Below are 18,038 nucleotides of genomic sequence, written 5' to 3'. Positions count from 1 at the left end.
TATCACCCCGCCCTTGCCGTGACATTGCTTCCTGAGTGACTCCATTACGGCAGCAGGTGACCGTACCGGGTAACATATAGATTTGATCCGAGATGAGGACGAAACCTCACCTTATCTGCACGGCGCAAGAAGGAATCGTGGCGTCGGAGTCACTCGAAATGAGGCATAGCATCAGTCAGCAGCTATACGTCGTCCTTCATGCCACCAGAAAGCGAGCCAATGTAGTGGATCGGAAGTCTCGAGGCATTGCCGTACGCGGTAAAAGATCATGTTGCTTTGGTACCTGAGTCAGCGCATTTGTCCACAACACCACCGGTGGCGGGTCTAAGGCCAAGTTTCCGGGGCTTTAACCCGATGTAGGCCATGCCAGCAAGCGACGACAGGCACATGGCCAATAGATGTACGTCCGCCGATGATCAAGTTGTACGAGGCGGTGCGAGGCCCTGAAACATCGGAGGGTGGTATCACCTCACCAACGTCACCTTGTCGATACAGCCTGTTTTCCGGGGGAGGCAGGCTATTTTGCCTGTCCTGGACGACTCTGCAGAGATGGGCTTCTGGGATGGGAAGGCGATGAAGTTCTCGTCCCGATGCCGAGTGGAATCCTTTTCAGACTCCGAAACCGGCAGATAACAAGTCGCCGTGCACATTCAGGCGCCCGAGGGAGTATTTCCGCAGGGACATTGAGAATAAGGGGGAGGGGTCATTCTGTCATGTCGTAGAGCCATCTTGAAATATACCTTGACTGCTGGTGAAGATAAGAAGGTCGGGTTGCCTATTAAATACTGAATATTACCTTTGATCCGATAGTTTGAGTTGCGACTAAAGTTGTCTCCTTTTCTCACTTGGAGCTGTCTCCGATCAATATCAATATGAGAGGAAGACGGCATGGGCTAATGAGGCCTAGATCCGTGTCTAATCGTAGCTTACTGGAACCACATCTTCGGGTCAAGAGTTTGGATCAACGTTACTCGACCTTTTCGCGTTCAACAGGATTCCACTAATGCTCAAAGCTGCGGCTGGTACATAATAGAGTGGTTGAGGAGGATGTTCCTCGGCATCGAAGGAGGAGTTAAAGCTTTGTCCTGTTACATGCAAGACATGCCATGCACTTAGTATAGGCGTGAATGGGATGGCCTGTATCGGACTAGATTAGGACCTGGAAGGCGACGAATATCGAAATCTCAGTCGAAGGTTTCGCAATATCCATTTAGCATTCATCAGAGTGTTCAGTCTAACCCTAGGACACAGTGGCCTCCACATACATACCTCGTTCACAAAGTGAGCCATCTGTGACAAGGCAACTCCCTCATCGTGCTATCTGTTTCTGAAAGGAGCCTGGCGTCACTGCCCCTACTTGCACATCTGTCGATTTGGATCTGCTTCGGGAAATCGCCTTTGGGTGGGAATGACCGGAGTGATGGTGCTTGCCTCGAGGAAAGGCGAAAGAAGAGCAAGAGCCACTCACAGGCAAGAAGTGATGGAAAGAAACAAAAGTCGTCTCACGCCATGTGGTCATGGAGATTTCATGTTTCATGAGAGAAGACGGCTCGTGCCAGGATAATCTTCTCTGTGACGGGATTGTTGTGCGTGCGTTCGTACTACAAGGCCATACCTATACCAGCCCGGCATCAATGGCAAGCGTGCATCACATTGGCCCAGGGTTACCAAGACATACATCGGGGAGCAATGTCGCCCGATTCTGAATGCCACCCTTCACTGTCCTGCTCCATTTCCATCAGGATTGTCCACCTCGGCCTGGAGCGGTTGTGTGGTGACTTTCCTTCACAGGCAGAGGCCTCATCAGCAGAAGGAGGAGGAGGAGGGGGAGGACCGGAGCAAAGCCCAGCTCACATTGAAGCCGACCAAGTGGCGTCCCGGGACCGAAAAAGGTCCAAGCGTCGTTGTGTCCAGTGCTTGGGTACTTCCGCCGCCTTCATCACCATTGTGTTGGTCATTGTTCTACCAGTGTGAGTATTTCTGATCTCCAGACCGTTGAACCTGTTCTCATCTGACACTGTCGGCAGCATCTACGTCGCCTATCCCGCGCTGGCAAGAAACGACATTGAAAGTGCCCGACTCGTTGCAGCCTCTCTTGCACTCCTTTCACCCACCCCAGACAGCTTCTATATCGAACAGACTGCCATCTGGATCAGTAACAACACGGGATCAGCGACGCTGGGTGCCTGGACAGCTGACCTATGTGTCGAGCCGCAATGCGACTACCCTTTTGCACGGATCAGAGTCCCCGAGTGCAAAGCCTCCAATGGTACGGAGGTCCAGATCGATCAGTCAGTGCGGATCGCCAACATGACCGAGTTCACTAAGTACACCCAGATGTCCTTCCTTGCTGCAGAGTATCACGTCTTCTTGCACGGGTCTGGAGAGTTACACAGACAGGGACTTCCCTCTGTTACAATCATCTATGAGAAGGACATCACTCTAAAAGGTGGGGTTGTCTGCTGCAGACGGGATACTTCTCTTTCCAAATTGACTTGGTCGACTGATATGAGTATTCTAGGACTCGATGGCCTCGCAGGATTCAACGTGACTTCGTTTCAATTCATCAGCCCCTTTCTCCCCGGCCGATTCAATGCGCAAGGCACGGTCTCGATCCCCAACCTATCTTTCTCCACGTTCGATCTGGGCAGCGTCAATATGAACATGTCCGTCGCGAACATCCCCATCGGCACTTGTTCATTACAAAACGTCCTCTTGCGGCCCGGTAACAATACCTTCCCCATGGCGGCCGTCGTAAATCAGACCGCGATTGGGGCCCTTGTTAGGGGATCGTACACGACGGGAATGCTCCCGGTTGATGTAATGGGGACTCAGGTATTGTACAATGAAGAGGAGATTCCGTGGTATGAGCAGGTTCTGCAGGGGCTGACATACCGAGTTGATTTGAACGTATCGGACGTGTTGCAGGCTTTGGAGTCCGCAGAGACCACGCCTCCCCAACCTCTATCATTAAACGCAGATGGAGTTGAAGGCGTCGTCGCTCGCGGACTCGACGTTGAAGGGTAACGATCTAGGCTTTGCTGTGGATGTTGTCGAGAAAGGTGGCACGGCGAATGTTACTACACATGTCAGCGAAAAGGGGTCTTTTATGAGGCTGAATCACGTCGTAGAGCAATATAATAGTGTCCATTGCTCGGGTTTGAGTTCATCTGTTGAGGATAAGACTTTTCTCGCCCGACGCGCCAGGATCCAGCACCGTAGTGCTATTGATCCTCGTGCTCTTCAGCTGCCGACTCTAGCACAAGACTAACAGCAACTACTGCAGGAGAACCCTTCAAGCACGACGTCCATGCTCAAGCCGTGACCCGATTGGGCACTACCGGAACGGTCTTCTCCAGGACGGTCGCCTGGTCCTGCACCTCCCCTTTCGCCGTGAGACTCGCCTCCGCATTCTCATTCCACTCGATCATGTGCAAGCACAGGCCCTCTAGCGTGTCGTGGCCCGGGTTATACCCCAAGTCTCTTCGGGCACGCGAGTCGTCGTAGATGATGACCAATGTGGAATAATTGAACATGGCGCGCTGCAGCATCGTGAGGTCGAAGTTGGTGATCTCAGGGAGGAGACGGAGGTAGCGGCTTCGGACGAGCAGGTATCCCTCGACGAGATACGAGAGGAGCAGGAGCGGGAGAGGTGGGACCGTGGGCCACTTCATGGGCGTCCTCGGGTGGGCAAGCGTCGAGGCAAGCCGGTACAGATCACTGTAGCGGAACGGTGGGCCCGGATCGCACACCGCGTAGGCATTGCCGCCGATGTCGTGGCCCGACAGCAGGCGTGCTTCGTACAGGAGGTGGGCGAGCGAGACGTTCTGTGCTGAGACGTATTGCAGGATGAAATGGGTCAGCCACCTGTTGTTGACGCATTTCACACGATCAGCTTTCTCGACACTATGCGGGATAGGGGAAATTAATGGAATACGGCACGTACGTCTGGAGACCTCCACGGCGTAGGTAGTCATAGAAGACCGAGTTGCGGTTGGCATCCCCATGGCCGTAGATGGTGTGCCCGGGCCTGATGGCGCCAGTCCTGAACGAGTCTTTCCTGCTGTCCGCATCCCGCACCAATTTCTCGGCCAGGGCCTTCGTGTAGGCATAACATCCGGCAAAGTTCTCCAGCTTCAGGGGCGGGGGCTCGCCGTTGTCCGAGAACTGGACAAAGTTCCTCGGATGCTTCTCCCATGGGGCGATGAAGAAATCAACCGGCTTGATGGCCACGCTGCAGGAGGAGGTAGCGATGAAGACGTCACAGCCGGCCGCTTTCGCGGCTTTGAGCACGTTCTCCGTTCCCTCCACATTGACCTTCATGTACTTTTCGAGAAAGTCTGTCTTGCGATACCCGGCGTGGATGTAGGCGACAGTGTGGAAGACTGTTAGGGGCAGCTTTGCATGTTCTGCTGGCCAGGGAGTAGTGAAGACTTTGGACACAGAAGCCGGATCTGTGACATCGGCCTTCATATACGGCACCTGCTGCTTCACTGCCTGTTCTCGTCGAGGGGCTTGGAGATCTGCAATGCGGATGGCAGAAGGGCTTTCTCCTCGCATGATCAGGTGCTCGACGATCCAGCCGCCCACAAGACCTACAAGGACATGGGGTTAGAACCCTGGGCATAGAGCTGGAATGACCGGCCACTCGAGATATATACCTGAGCCTCCAAACACGACATATCGTCTGTTCTGCTTTGGCGGCAGATACTTCGTGAAGTCCGGCCTGTTTTTGCGGCACTTCTCGTACGCGGCTCGAGCCACTTCCTCCGTCCAAGGCTTGCCGGCCAGCTTCTCAACTTCTGCTGGAAGGGTTGAGATCGCTCTGTTCACGTGGTAGAGGTAGGCAAGCAGGAACAGGGCCAACACGGAGAGAAACAGGGTCCATGAGGGCTCCATGGCTCAAGAAGCCAGGGGCGAAGAGAACAAATGTCGTGAACAAGCCACGTGTGAACACGAGGGACATCAGTTGTGCGGTCTGATGCCTTTTGTACGATTACTGACACGGCCAAGCAATCGATCATGAAAACGGGGTGCCTGAAGGATGGGCGGCTCACCCGTATCACCCGTACATTTTGTGGTGCCATTTCAGGATAGGTTTACGATGTCCGGCGGAGTCGAGTTGAGTCATCGGTGTGTAGTGGCGGGGTTGTGCGTGTGGTGGTTAGACAAGAATCGTTGCAAATTCTGTACGACGTGGACGGGAGCAAGTGTGATAGGGGTGCTTGGGTGTCACCGGTGGAAGTGCGACCACCCGCCGTGCATTGCTCCTCCCCTATAAGCAGGAACTGCGTATGCCTAGCAGCCTAGCAGCCTAGCTGCCCTCCAGCCTAGTTAGTGCTTGGTGAGCCTCACTGGCCCCTCGTCCTCCGTATTTCCTCCGTCCAATGTTGCCTCTGTCCTCCCTCCGCACTGCGTATTCGGTCCATCGTGTTCGCCAAGTTTCCAACTGATCGTATCTTCCTCCACGGAACGCCTCCTCCCGGATCACGCCGCCAATCATCAAGTACACTCATGTCCATATCAGTCGAGTCAACATGAAACCCCAGCCCTTCGCTTACTCGAGACCCTGGCTACATGAGGGAGGCATTCATATCATCACAAAACCATTCCCTGCAATAGACTGGGGAGAGCGATAATGATGGGCACCGCGGGGCAACAAAAATCAACCTTCCCTTGGAAATGGTCGACTGGGCTGCTTCTTGTTGCCCTCTTGACAGGCCTGTACACTTGGGCAGATTCGGCCAAGGTATGCACGCAGCACATGAGAGAATTATGTCTTTCATTTATGGCGCATACTGATTTTATCACCGCATAGTCCGAATGGTACATCTTTGATCCTGCGGCACTACAGACGCTGGTCGACGAAAGCCTAGAACGCTACCCTGAATCCACTGCTGGCGTGGTGCACAACATAGTTACAGCTCTCCGGGAACAATATGGATCGACCCTCATTAGCGAAGATCCGTTCCCCCATGCTGCTCAGAACAGCACAGAGATCTCTCCCATCTCGCCCTATGCCTCGCAGTGGGTTTTCAACAATGCCGGCGGAGCCATGGGGAGCATGTACATCATCCATGCAAGCATCACTGAGTACCTGATCATCTTCGGCACAGCGCTGGGAACTGAAGGACACACCGGCCGCCACACAGCCGACGACTACTTTTTCATCCTCGAGGGCGAGCAGTGGGCGTATCCAGCGCATTCGTTAGCCCTCGAACGCTACCCGAAAGGGAGCATGCACCACCTCCGCAGGGGTGATGTCAAGCAGTACAAGATGCACCGCGGGTGTTTTGCCCTCGAACTTGCCCAAGGTTGGATTCCACCGATGATGCCGTTTGGCTTTGCAGATACGATGTTTTCCACGTTGGATTTTCCTACCTTTGCCAACACGGTGTGGTTGACAGCGCAAAAGATGGTTGGTTGTCTGCTGGCGGGCAAGATTTAGATGGAGAGTCACGAGAGCGAATGGTGGAGCTCCAGCCCAACGTTGAATATATTGTTTTCGAATTGTGTGTACCTATATCAGTTTGTATATACGGCCAAACATCGTGGAGGAATACTGATTCGTTGGTTCTTGGGCGGAATCTACATCTCCTCTTCTTGTGATTTCCATACCATGTCAACTCACGACACAGTGCGTGGCTTTTCGTCTCCCGGTCATATCAAAACCCTCCATCAACGATTGTATTGGTTGACAAGTCTGTGGAGCGGTAAATGCACTCTTTTCGCATGGGATTTACGAGACACCGGCGCAAAAGTCCCTTGTGCATATGCAGCGTCCGCCATCCAAAATGAAGGCACTATTCGGTACACGTGTGTGTTACAAAAGGAAAATACGTAGGGAAGTGCAGCTGCGAGATTGGACGCGGCCCGCACCATCGCAGCCGCAATCTCGCACCATCACCAGGAATCTCGTCTTCTCCACCAATCATTGCCATCTCAACCATCCATGTTCTTTCAGACGCATTTGCCTTCAGCTTCGCATCCGTCCTCTTGCCAATTTGGACACTTGCAGCAGGTACCCTGCGAACAGCTGGTTCGTGCAAAAGGAACGACAATGCGACATTGCGGTGTGCTGCCTCCCCGGGCGCTGTTCAGGAGCCCTGCTGATCCCAGACTCTCAAATAGAAAATGCTGCCCCCTCCAGCAAGACAGCATGTTGTTTGACCAGGCCTCTGCCCAGCATCTTGGCTCCGAGCCGTCCTCTCGTTATCGCCATTCGATTCGTCCCAGATGAAGCTTATTGATGCTCTTTTGCGCCTCGGCGCAGCCTCTCTTTCACTATCATTTGTATCGGCACAAACCATCGCCCAAATCAATGGCATCCGGTTCATCTCTCCGTACCGCAACCAGAATGTCTACAATGTCACAGGGCTAGTCACTGCCGTCGGCCCAGATGGGCTGTGGATTCGCTCTACCACCCCAGATGCGGACATTCGGACCTCAGAGTCGGTCTATGTTTTCGGCCGCATCTCCACGAATGCTACGTTGACTACAGGGGACATCATTGTGCTCGATGGGATTGTTTCTGAGTACCGGTCCAACTCAGCGTATCTTTACATGACGGAGATTTCTCGACCTAGCAATGTCAAGCTGCTATCCCGAGGGAACAAGGTGGACCCGGTTGTTCTGGGGAACCAATACACGAGCCCGCCTACGGAGCAGTTCACCTCACTCGACAACGGTGATGTCTTTGGCGTACCCAACAATGTCAGCCTGGTCTCTCTGGTCAATCCTGTGCTTCAGCCATGGTCCTATGGCCTTGACTTCTGGGAGAGCCTGATGGGTGAGCTGGTCACTGTCAAGTGCCCTACCGCCATCAATAAACCGAACTCGTACAATGAGACCTGGGTTGCTGGGGATTGGAGGAAGACTAGCGGAAATAGCAGAGGAGGCTTGACTCTGACCCCCGGAGACGGGAACCCTGAAAGCATTATCGTTGGAGCTCCTCTTGATGGTACCACCAACCCAGCCGACATCAAGCTGGGAGATAACCTTGAAGACATCACTGGGGTTGTGTACCAAGAATTTGGCGCTTACTACATCCTCCCATTAACAGCGCTCTCCGTCACCAACTCGAAGCGACCGGCATTGCCAAACCCGCTCAACTGGAACTCGAAAGGGAGCTGCAAGAAGATTACCGTGGGCCAGTATAATGTTGACAACTTTGCTTCCAACTCCACCACTCTGCCGGGCATCGCTTATGACATTGCATATTACCTCAACTCTCCGGACCTGGTATTCTTGCAAGAAATTCAAGACAACAGTGGTCCCACTGATGATGGCGTCGTCAGCGCGAATATCACGTTGGAGACACTTATAACGGCGATTGAAGACGCTGGTGGAGTCTCCTACAATTACGTCGATATAGACCCGATCAACGATGAGGACGGCGGCGAACCTGGTGGTAACATCCGCGTCGCATACCTTTACAATCCGGCCGTCCTGCACCTCAAAAATCCCAACCCAGGCTTTTCCCTTGATGCCAACGAAGTGCTCCCAGGGCCATCATTGAAGTACAATCCAGGCCGCATTGACCCGACAAATCCAGCTTGGCAGGACAGCCGCAAACCACTGGCCGCAGAGTGGGTGACCGTCAAAGACAAATCTACGCTTTTCACTGTGGTTGTGCACTTCACGTCCAAGGATGGCAGCTCCACGATCGAGGGTGACCCACGCCCACCCGTCAACCTTGGTGTAGATCAGCGCAATGCCCAAGCAAACGTGACGGGGACATTCGTCTCCCAGATCCTCGCCGAGGATCCCCACGCCGCGGTCATCGTTGCGGGAGACTTCAACGAATACACATTCGTGGAGCCCCTGGAGACATTCGCCGCGGTCTCGGGGCTCTTGAATATGGACGACGTGGCGGGCATCGCGCCCACCGAGCGGTACACTTATCTGTTCGACAACAGCTGTGAAGAGCTGGACCACATGTTCGTGAGCCCCAAGCTCGCAGGCAGTCCGGGAGCCAGGCCCGATATCCAGCATGTGCATGTGAACACCTGGGTGACGTACGCCGATCAGAAGTCGGATCACGATCCCAGTGTCGCGATGTTGAATATTTGCTAGACCGTTATTACACAGTATGTGGCTGCGGTGGACCGTGACCGTAACGACGAGAAATTGGAAGTGCTTTGCGATGTAATTCGACGGCTTTGTACGGTATGTAGCTCTGCGCAGCACTCGTGTGGCAGCGGCCTGGAAGTCATATAATATACTCTTGACTCGTATGATTTAATGGCCCAAAGCCTTGCAAGATGTATCAATCAATTCCTCAAATGGAATCTATTTGTGAGGTTTGCATAGCTTGTTTGCTGCCTTCATAAGCGCACGTGCCTTCGACTGACGCAGATGAAATCCTGTTAGAGCAACGATACAGCACGAGTCTCGTTGGAGCAGCAAAGACAATACACAACGCGTTGAGGCTAGAGCGCACACAGTTTCCATGAAACCATCACAGCTTTTGCTTTAAACAATCTGGCCAATCAAAAAGGTTGACTTCAGACTTCATCCAATCTGTTCTACAGCGCAGGACATCCTTTCAGACACAATGACACTCAATCTGCGGCGAGAACAAATTCACCCCCGTGTACCCGCAGTGTCGCAGGACCTTTCGTGACATCTGATACGTCATGCCGTTCGTCACCTCTACGGAGGGGTGAGAGAGATAGGGGATGCTTGCGATGCGCTTTGGCCTCGGGGAGTCGTTGGCCTTATTGAAGTAGACGGTGTAGGCGAGGTATATCTTGTTTTCACGGCTGGAGAATTCCGCCTCGTCCAGTGCGATTCTCTTTCGAGGGTTCTCGGTATTTTGGAGTGTCCCATCGCAGACCTGGAACTCTTCCTCCCCCTCCTGTTCTTCTCGGATCACGAATTGGCTGATCGCAGCCGCCATACAGCTTGTCCAGCCCCTCTCCCTCCGCAGCACTCCATGGAGCATTTGCAATGCTCGCTGCCGAACTTGGGGATGGCGACACTTGGTCGCCACCAAGAAAAGCGGGGGAATGACTCCCAAGGTAGGTGCAAAGGCAGACTGTTCTCCCCTTTTGGTTGTTGTTGCTGTGTCTCTCAAAGACGTCAAGATAAGCTGCATCTGTTCGACGATGGCCGCGAAAGTCGTCGTGAACACATCGTACATCCACTCGTCCTCCCGTCCCAATGTGTAGAACATGATGCGGGCGACTTGATGGTGGACCTGGAGAAGTTGATATTCCACGGGAAGCTCGCCCTCGGCGTGAAGCTGCCGCATTTTGTGGCCGATCGTGTCCATGGTCAAGGAGATCTGAGCCATCTCAGCAGGGGTGGCGACGATGTAAGGGCAGGTCGAGCGGAAGGCCGCTTTCAGGAGTGCTGCAACGCTGTGAAGGGCGTCCATGTAGGTTGTGATAGAGGTGGCCCGGTCGAGACCACTGGCCAGCTGGTAGTTGGACATGAGTCCAGAGGTCAGAGTGGGGAAGTTGTCGGTAGAGCTGCACGCATCGACGAGGAGTTCGTCAATCATCGGCTCGAATAGTTGATGGCACTCGTCTTTCGCTGTAGTGGCTACTCCTGTGATTTCTCTACGTCTCCCTTTCAGGAGACGGTATGCCAACATGGTCTGAGCGGCGGGTGACGTCGTGTTCTCCATCCACCGATCAAGCTCGGCGGAGACGAGACAGCATGCTATCGCCGCTTCTAGCGGTAGACCACCCAAGGCCGCTGACTTCAGCTGACACATTGCTGCTGTTGAATTCTTCGTAGCAGACTGCGATATGCAAAGAGTCCGGTAGTCCTGGGAGGAATGATATGCATGTAGAGGCCGTAAGAGAGCGCCCAGGGTGACCAGTCCATGCTTGATAATTGTATTGGTTTCGGCCAGTTGAAGGACGAGCCGTGACCAGAAGGGCTGAGACGTTGCTTGAGACAGTGCCACAACCTTTGATCCCGATTTACGAAAATAGTCGAAGTTGGCCGCATCCTCTTCGCACTCGAAGTCGTGCTGGCGTCTGAGCTCAAAGATACGGACCTGCAGGGGCCGATACCCAGGGCAGAGGACTCCCAGCTTTTGGCATCTGAGACAAGCTGGCTTTTCCGACCCGCACTTGACCCGCCTTTCTTTGCACTTGATGCAGCCGTTGAAGTCTTTGTGATGCCACCGCTTCTTTCTGCCGGGTCTGGATACGTCTGGCATTGTTCACGAGAAATGCTTTCCGATTTACGCCTTGAGTATATAAGTTTGAGGCCCTCAGATTTACATGAGGCATGAACTTGTGAGTGAAATATCGCACATTTGAGGGCCTCATAGAGATCATATCAATATACGAACGATAGAATAAGACGCCATACTTTCGACAGCCCAGATAATATACATAGCATTGTCCCCTCCGATGGTGTTGATCTGGGACGCCTGACAAGGCTGAACTACGTTACGTCATCCGCTCTGGTGCCGCAAGGCTGCGAGAATTGGAGGGTGAATTTGTTTGTGCCTGAGATGTGACAGTGTACACGCTTCACTCACTTGTCACTGCAGCGCCGTGCATCATTCTTTCCGCTTGTCGCTCACTCACAGATGAGCACCGTATCTAGTCAATGACCAAAATGAGCGGCGGGACGACAGATTTCAAGCTGAGCGCGGTCCTGAGCGGCCACAAGAGCGATGTAAGTGTCTCCGAACAGGTTCCCCGACAGCACAGACTGATATGTGATTACAGGTTCGTGCAGTTCTCCTCCCTGATCCCTCCTTCGCCGTAACAGCATCCCGCGACGGCTCGACCAGAGTCTGGAAACGTACCTCCACCTCTCCGCCAATCTACGACGATACAGAATCATCTCACGGCGCACAGTTCAAGACCTGTCTTGCCTACATTCCTCCTTCAAAAGAGTACGAGGATGGCTTGGTTCTCTCTTCTGGTCAAGATGCGCTCATTGAAGCTCGACAGCCATCGACTACAACAGACATGAATGCAGACGCTTTCATGGTGGGCCACAGCAACCAAGTCTGCTCGATAGATGTGTGCGCGCCAGCAAACTACTTCGTGAGTGGCAGTTGGGATGCTACTGCAAAAGTCTGGGAGATCGGTAGATGGGAAGTCGCCTACGACCTGGCGGGTCACACAGCCACGGTGTGGGCGGTGCTCGCGTTCAGTAGGGACATAATCGTCACCGGCTGTGCAGACCGTGCTATCCGAGTCTTTGATATCGGGGGCAAGATGGTGAATTCTTGGGACGGCCAGGATATTGTTCGTGCTCTGGCGAAACTGCCTGAAGGTCATTATACTGGGGCTGAGATTGCTGCCGCAACGAATGATGGCATCATCCGTCTCTGGACCCTGAAGGGCGAGCTCATAGCCTCTTTAGTCGGCCATGAATCCTTCATATACTCCCTGGCTGTTCTTCCTTCAGGCCACATCGTGAGTGCTGGAGAGGATCGATCCGTCCGCGTCTGGGAAGGGCAGAACTGCATCCAGGTCATCACGTTACCAGCCATCTCCATCTGGTCGGTGTCGGCTTCTCCCAACGGCGACATCATTGTCGGTTCAAGCGACAAGATCGCGCGGATATTCACTCGTGATCCGGACAGAGTGGCCGATGCGGAGACCCTTGCGGCTTTTGAAGAGTCAGTCCAAGCGTCTAGCATTCCCCAGCAGACCGTGGGGCAAATCAATATGACAGATCTCCCCGGGCCTGACTTCCTCAAGCGCAAGGTCGGCACGAAAGAGGGTCAGAATCAGATCATCAAAGAAGACGATGGGAGTGCTTGCCTGTACCAGTGGTCCATGTCTCAACAGCAATGGATCAAGATCGGACAGGTTGTGGATTCTGCCGCGTCGAGTGGGAAGAAAGCGTACAATGGTAAAGAGTACGACTACGTGTTCGATATTGACATTGAGGACGGCAAACCTCCACTCAAGCTGCCCTTCAATGTCACACAGAATCCTTATGATGCAGCTACGAAATTTCTTCAGGACCACGAACTCCCCATGTCGTATCTCGAAGAAACGGCAAATTTCATCATCAAGAACACTCAGGGCGCCACACTCGGACAGTCAACGCCCGTGGGGGCTGATCCTTGGGGTACGGAGAGTCGATACAGACCCGGTGATGCACCGACCTCGTCATATCAACCACCACCACCACCATCTGCGCCTGTCAAGCGGACCCTCCCTCAAAAGGAATACCTTGCTGTCGTGATCGGAAAGCCATCGGCAGCCATGGGCCAAATTACCAAGAAAAACACCGAATACGCTGGCAGCGAAATGAGCCTTCAGCCCGGAGAACTACAAGCACTGACAAACGTCGCCCAACAGCTTGAGCAGTACAACTTCTCAGCTCGTCCGTCATTACCTAGCTCTCCCTCTCTCAATTCCTCCATTCCACCCCTGTTGAAGATAGTCACGCAATGGCAGCCGCCTGCCAATCGACTCGCTGGTCTGGATCTTCTCCGATTCATCGCCGCAGCGGCCAAGGAATTCCCGATCGAGGATGTTGATGGCTTCGATGTAGTGGCGGGAATCCTCGGAAGCGGCATCTTTGACGACTCGTTTGTGCGCACAAACAACAAATTGGCCATGATCGCCATGCGCTTCTTTTCAAATTTGCTGTATGGATCACCCGCTGGAAGGGAACTTGTGAAAGACAATGTCGACAACATCATTGAAAGCCTCAAACCCCTCTCATCGTTCGCCTCTTCGGACGTGTCAGTGGCAATAGCACTGACAACTCTCTATGTCAACATTGCCGTGCTCATAACCAGCTCCACTACGCCCAGCGACGCCGATGACAATGCAAATCATGCACTGGACCTATTGGGAGAGCTCTCCAAACTCCTTTCTTCTTTTCCCACTGTGAACCACTCGGCCACCTCCAGCAACCCAGCTTCACAGTCTACGGAACCGGCATATCGCTGCCTCGTAGCACTGGGGACGATTTTGGTCGGACTTCCACGTGCAGAGGTTAAGTCTGCGGCAAAGGACGTTTTTGATGTCCCTCTCGCCCTGAGGAAGTTGAAGGAGGGCATGTATTTGGACGAACCGAGGTTCAAAAATGTTGTTGGCGAGATTGAGAGCGCGTTGAGATGATGTATGGTCGTCCGGCAGAGATATTATTGATGTGAAAGCATTGCATAGCGGTTTGGGCAAAGAAAAAGTACGATTCTAGACGGGATCTGATGGGACCAATGACTCCCTCAATGAAGAATGCGAAGCACGAATGGATGAAATAGCCTGTCTCTTCCCCTTGATGACCTATTTAATGCGGCTCTTCCCTTCACTTATCCGTCGACCATTGCAGTAAATAGCTGTAGCACCGTAGAAACTGAATGCCTCTGTCAACACCGTGACGCCGGATCGAACCTTGATAGGGCAATTTGTAGCACGCAGAATACTGTCCAGAATGAGAAGGTTAGCCGGATTACCATAGCCTGCTCTTCAGGATCGCTCCCATTTCGAGATACGCTCAATGTCATAAACCAGCCCATTGACTTCCCTCTACACAAGATCCGGCGAGCAGGATGAGGTGGTATGGAGCAGCCTCCATACTGTCGACTCTGTTCTGGCCGGCTTGTGCCATCTTTGCCGACGACGCCTTCCACATAGACTTCCACCATGCGCTTCTTGGAAGCCCGCAGCCTCATACGACGTTTTTCCACAAGCCCCATGCGAACACCAACGCCTCCCTTCTCTACACCGTCTCCGACAAAGCTGTCCTAGGTGCCGTCAATCCCAAGGACGGGTCGGCGCTGTGGCGGCAACCTCTGGCAGGACAACCTGTCGACAATGTGTCGAGTTCATATCTGGTTGCGGGGGAAAGAGACGGTCAATTAGTGAGCGGATATGACAGGACGGTGGCATGTTGGGACGCCCTCGATGGGAGACTCGTTTGGGACTACACTCTGCCACCGGGTACTGTAATAGGTGGACTACAGGCGATCCCGCTCCAAGGCTCCGTCACCGATGGGGTTACGCAAGACTTTGTGGTCCTGGCTATCCCAACGGACTCACACACACATATCTCAATCAGCCGAATTGCTGGCGACGGCAGCGGACACAGATGGCAACATGTAGATTCAAGCACCGCACATGGATCGTCCGCATCAATAGCAACCTCCTCGAAGCACGTCTATTATGTCTCAACGTCCCACGGTTTGTTGACGAGCAATAAGGCGAAAATTGTCACCCTCGATAGCGCAGCAGGGCACGAAGTCAGCCAAACGAGCGTTGCCGTCGATTCAGAGCCCTTGGCGGCTGGCGGTCAATACACAGCAGCCGCAAGCTCCAACTTTCCATTCCTGATCTCCGCCGAGAGACCGTTCAAATCGCTTAAGTTCGCCCTCCTCACCAATCCGAAAGTATCATCCCTTACTCTGGACGACAAAGGTGAAGAGATCGAGGACGTTATCGTCCATGCGGTTTGTGATCAAGGTGCAGCTCCTCACTTCCTTCTGCACATTAAGGGGAAGAAACGACAATGGGCCGAGGTTTATCATGTCAACACAAAATCGGGAGATGCTACTAAGGCCTTTTCGCTGCCTGCCACTGAAGAACAGAGCGTCTTTACTGCGAGCGGCTACGAGGGGACTGGCTTTTTTATTCGTTCCACGGAGTCAGAAGTCTTTCTATACTCTTCAGAATCTCACGGACAGCTAGGGAGATGGAAAAAGACCAACTTCAAGACCAGCCCCGGAAGCTTCCGTTCGCACGCCACCGCTGAGGTTGTCAGCAGAGGGAAGGCCAGCTACGCCGTTCGAGTCGCTGAATTTTCCACGAGTGGAGATTGGTCTCTGATCCGCAACGGAGAATTGCAATGGAGCAGGCCGGAGATGCTGGCCTATGCGAACATTGCCGCGTGGGATGAAAATGGTGCTCCAGACGCTCTGGCCGAGGAACTCGATCTTGAGTCTTCGGTGAACCCCTGGATGGCTTACATCCATCGTCTCAAGCGGCATCTCCATGATCTCGTATCATTTCCTGAGTACCTTCGCAGCCTTCCCGACACCATTTTGAAAGCTACCCCTGATGCTGATGCAATCACACGCCAGAATCTGGTGGGAACAAAAGTTGTGATCGTTGCCACCACTCGAAAAGAAGTCATTGCACTCGATGCCACCGCTCCAGGCGCTCTCAGGTGGCAATCAGATCTTTCCGCCTATATCCCCGAAGGTGTCGAAATCAAATCTGTGACAGTCAGTGGCGGAAGGGTGTCGGTTTATCTTTCCGAAGGATCACTGATCGTCGTGGACGCGAGCAATGGAAATCTCGTCGAAAACAACCCTGGAACCATTCCCATATCCCATCTCATCCACATCCCCGGCACGCCTGCTCCCGCAGTCATCAAAGTTGGATCTGACGGTGTACCTTACCCTGCCGAGGACTTTGCTTCTGGGATTGCCTCAGAAGGAAATGTGGTGGTAACAATAAGCCCTGAGGGAAAGGCAATAGGCTGGAGTGTTGGACGCAGTGTCCAGAAAACATGGACCCTAAAACCGCAAGAAGGGATGAACATCGTGCGTGCTGTCGCTCGAGCAGAACACGATCCAGTTGCCTCGATCGGCCGTGTACTTGGAGACAGATCTGTTCTGTACAAGTATATCTCGCCGAATATTGCCCTCCTGTTGGCCACTTCGAACTCTGGAGCATTGACGGTCTATTTGATCGACGCCGTGACGGGAGCGATTCTGCACACTGCCGCTCACTCTGGTGTGCTCTATCCAGATATCCCTGCCGTGATTTCCGAAAACTGGTACGCCTACACGTTCACCACTCGTGACCCTTTGACCTCAGGTCTTTCCAACCAGCTTGTCGTGTCCGAGCTCTACGAGTCCTCGGCACCAAACGACCGGGGTCTGTTGTCAGCGCGAACGAATTACTCCGTCTTTTCCGTCGACGGTGCTGCGGCGAAGCCCTATGTGATATCTCAATCTTACACCGTGGCTGAACCGATTTCTCATCTGGCTGTTTCGCAGACTGCGCAGGGAATAACCACACGCCTCCTGCTCGCGACACTACCCGACAGCAACGCAATCGTCGGTATTCCCCGCGAAATCCTTGACCCCCGTCGCCCTGTCGAGCGGGATCCCAATGCCACAGAGCGAGAGGAAGGCCTCACCCGCTACGTGCCGAACCTCGAGTTTGATCCAAGGTACTACCTCACGCACTCACGCGAGGTGTTGGGCATCAAAGAGGTCCTTTCTTCCCCGTCCCTACTGGAATCGACGTCGGTAGTCTTTGCCTTCGGGCATGATATTTTCGGCACGACAGTCACTCCAAGCATGGCATTCGATATGTTGGGAAAGGGATTCAACAGGGTGCAACTCGTCCTCACGGTCGTGGCGTTATTTGCCGGTGTGTTGGCCCTGAGACCACTGGTAAGGAAGAAGACGGTTGAGGGCCGGTGGAAGTAGGGGTAGGATCCGATCCGAGCAGTTGTCAGCTGCTCTCTCTTCTGCGGAAGAGATTGTGTGGACTGCTCTACTGTACTGTGCTTCTGATCCCGCTTCCAAGGAGAGATGCGACGACGTGCATGAAAGTGGTCAGAAAGATCTGATCTGACGAATTACATGCACCTGCCTCCGGCGATGAACCTGGTGCAGTCGTGACCGAGTGACCGCCGAGGCGAGCCCAAGAGATCGAGCGCAAAACAAAGAAAAAAAGGGCTGCTGCTCGGGTCTCTGCTAGAACGTTCCTGCAGCAGGACGTAATGCAAAAAGAATCGTGCGAAGTCCGTGCGGTGCGGAAGCGACGTGTGAGAGAGCTTGGAATAGTAATCGTCCTTCTTCATGTATGTAGGAGTTGTTGTTGCCTCTGTGAATAGAAAGAAAGGAAAGAAACGTCGGTAATCTACATACTTGCCTGACCCTGACCCTGACCCTGCTTTCTTCTCTTGCTGTCACAGTCACATTGCCTCTATTGGTGATGGTGAAAGGATTGAGAGTTCCGCATAATGAATGTCCGGCAACCCGCTGGAATCCATGAACATGGACATGGACATGGATGTATGACTTTTGCAGGGTCGAATCCGGTTTACACACGAGCTCCTACCCTCACGTCAGTCGTCTT

At 53.4% G+C, this 18,038-nt stretch overlaps 7 protein-coding genes across 7 annotated transcripts; 5 read left to right on the top strand and 2 right to left on the bottom strand.

Annotated features, from left to right (window-relative positions):
• Window positions 1–1,689: 1,689 nt before the first annotated feature.
• On the top strand, window positions 1,690–3,027 carry AYL99_03662 (hypothetical protein; the record flags this gene model as incomplete). Its single annotated transcript, XM_018835176.1, has 3 exons — window positions 1,690–1,970; window positions 2,028–2,449; window positions 2,522–3,027. 3 exons carry the CDS (start codon window positions 1,690–1,692, stop codon window positions 3,025–3,027), a joined length of 1,209 nt encoding a protein of 402 aa, XP_018694826.1.
• Window positions 3,028–3,314: 287 nt separating this feature from the next.
• AYL99_03661 (hypothetical protein) lies at window positions 3,315–4,899 on the bottom strand (the record flags this gene model as incomplete). Its single annotated transcript, XM_018835175.1, has 3 exons — window positions 3,315–3,867; window positions 3,947–4,595; window positions 4,662–4,899. The coding sequence occupies 3 exons, from the start codon at window positions 4,897–4,899 to the stop codon at window positions 3,315–3,317; spliced, it is 1,440 nt and encodes a 479-aa protein (XP_018694825.1).
• A 739-nt stretch (window positions 4,900–5,638) lies between these two features.
• AYL99_03660 (hypothetical protein) lies at window positions 5,639–6,448 on the top strand (the record flags this gene model as incomplete). The annotated part of the gene is made up of 2 exons (XM_018835174.1): window positions 5,639–5,749; window positions 5,819–6,448. The coding sequence occupies 2 exons, from the start codon at window positions 5,639–5,641 to the stop codon at window positions 6,446–6,448; spliced, it is 741 nt and encodes a 246-aa protein (XP_018694824.1).
• A 788-nt stretch (window positions 6,449–7,236) lies between these two features.
• Window positions 7,237–9,075, top strand: AYL99_03659 (hypothetical protein; the record flags this gene model as incomplete). Its single annotated transcript, XM_018835173.1, has 1 exon — window positions 7,237–9,075. The coding sequence occupies one exon, from the start codon at window positions 7,237–7,239 to the stop codon at window positions 9,073–9,075; it is 1,839 nt and encodes a 612-aa protein (XP_018694823.1).
• Window positions 9,076–9,547: 472 nt separating this feature from the next.
• AYL99_03658 (hypothetical protein) lies at window positions 9,548–11,176 on the bottom strand (the record flags this gene model as incomplete). Its single annotated transcript, XM_018835172.1, has 1 exon — window positions 9,548–11,176. The coding sequence occupies one exon, from the start codon at window positions 11,174–11,176 to the stop codon at window positions 9,548–9,550; it is 1,629 nt and encodes a 542-aa protein (XP_018694822.1).
• A 407-nt stretch (window positions 11,177–11,583) lies between these two features.
• On the top strand, window positions 11,584–14,063 carry AYL99_03657 (hypothetical protein; the record flags this gene model as incomplete). Its single annotated transcript, XM_018835171.1, has 2 exons — window positions 11,584–11,643; window positions 11,697–14,063. 2 exons carry the CDS (start codon window positions 11,584–11,586, stop codon window positions 14,061–14,063), a joined length of 2,427 nt encoding a protein of 808 aa, XP_018694821.1.
• Window positions 14,064–14,494: 431 nt separating this feature from the next.
• On the top strand, window positions 14,495–17,383 carry AYL99_03656 (hypothetical protein; the record flags this gene model as incomplete). Its single annotated transcript, XM_018835170.1, has 1 exon — window positions 14,495–17,383. The coding sequence occupies one exon, from the start codon at window positions 14,495–14,497 to the stop codon at window positions 17,381–17,383; it is 2,889 nt and encodes a 962-aa protein (XP_018694820.1).
• Window positions 17,384–18,038: the final 655 nt, after the last annotated feature.

Source organism: Fonsecaea erecta (assembly GCF_001651985.1).
Source record: "Fonsecaea erecta strain CBS 125763 chromosome Unknown Scaff3, whole genome shotgun sequence".
NCBI lineage: Eukaryota > Fungi > Ascomycota > Eurotiomycetes > Chaetothyriales > Herpotrichiellaceae > Fonsecaea > Fonsecaea erecta.
The sequence above is the reverse complement of the archived record's forward strand: the minus strand, read 5'-3'. Positions and strand labels throughout refer to the sequence as shown.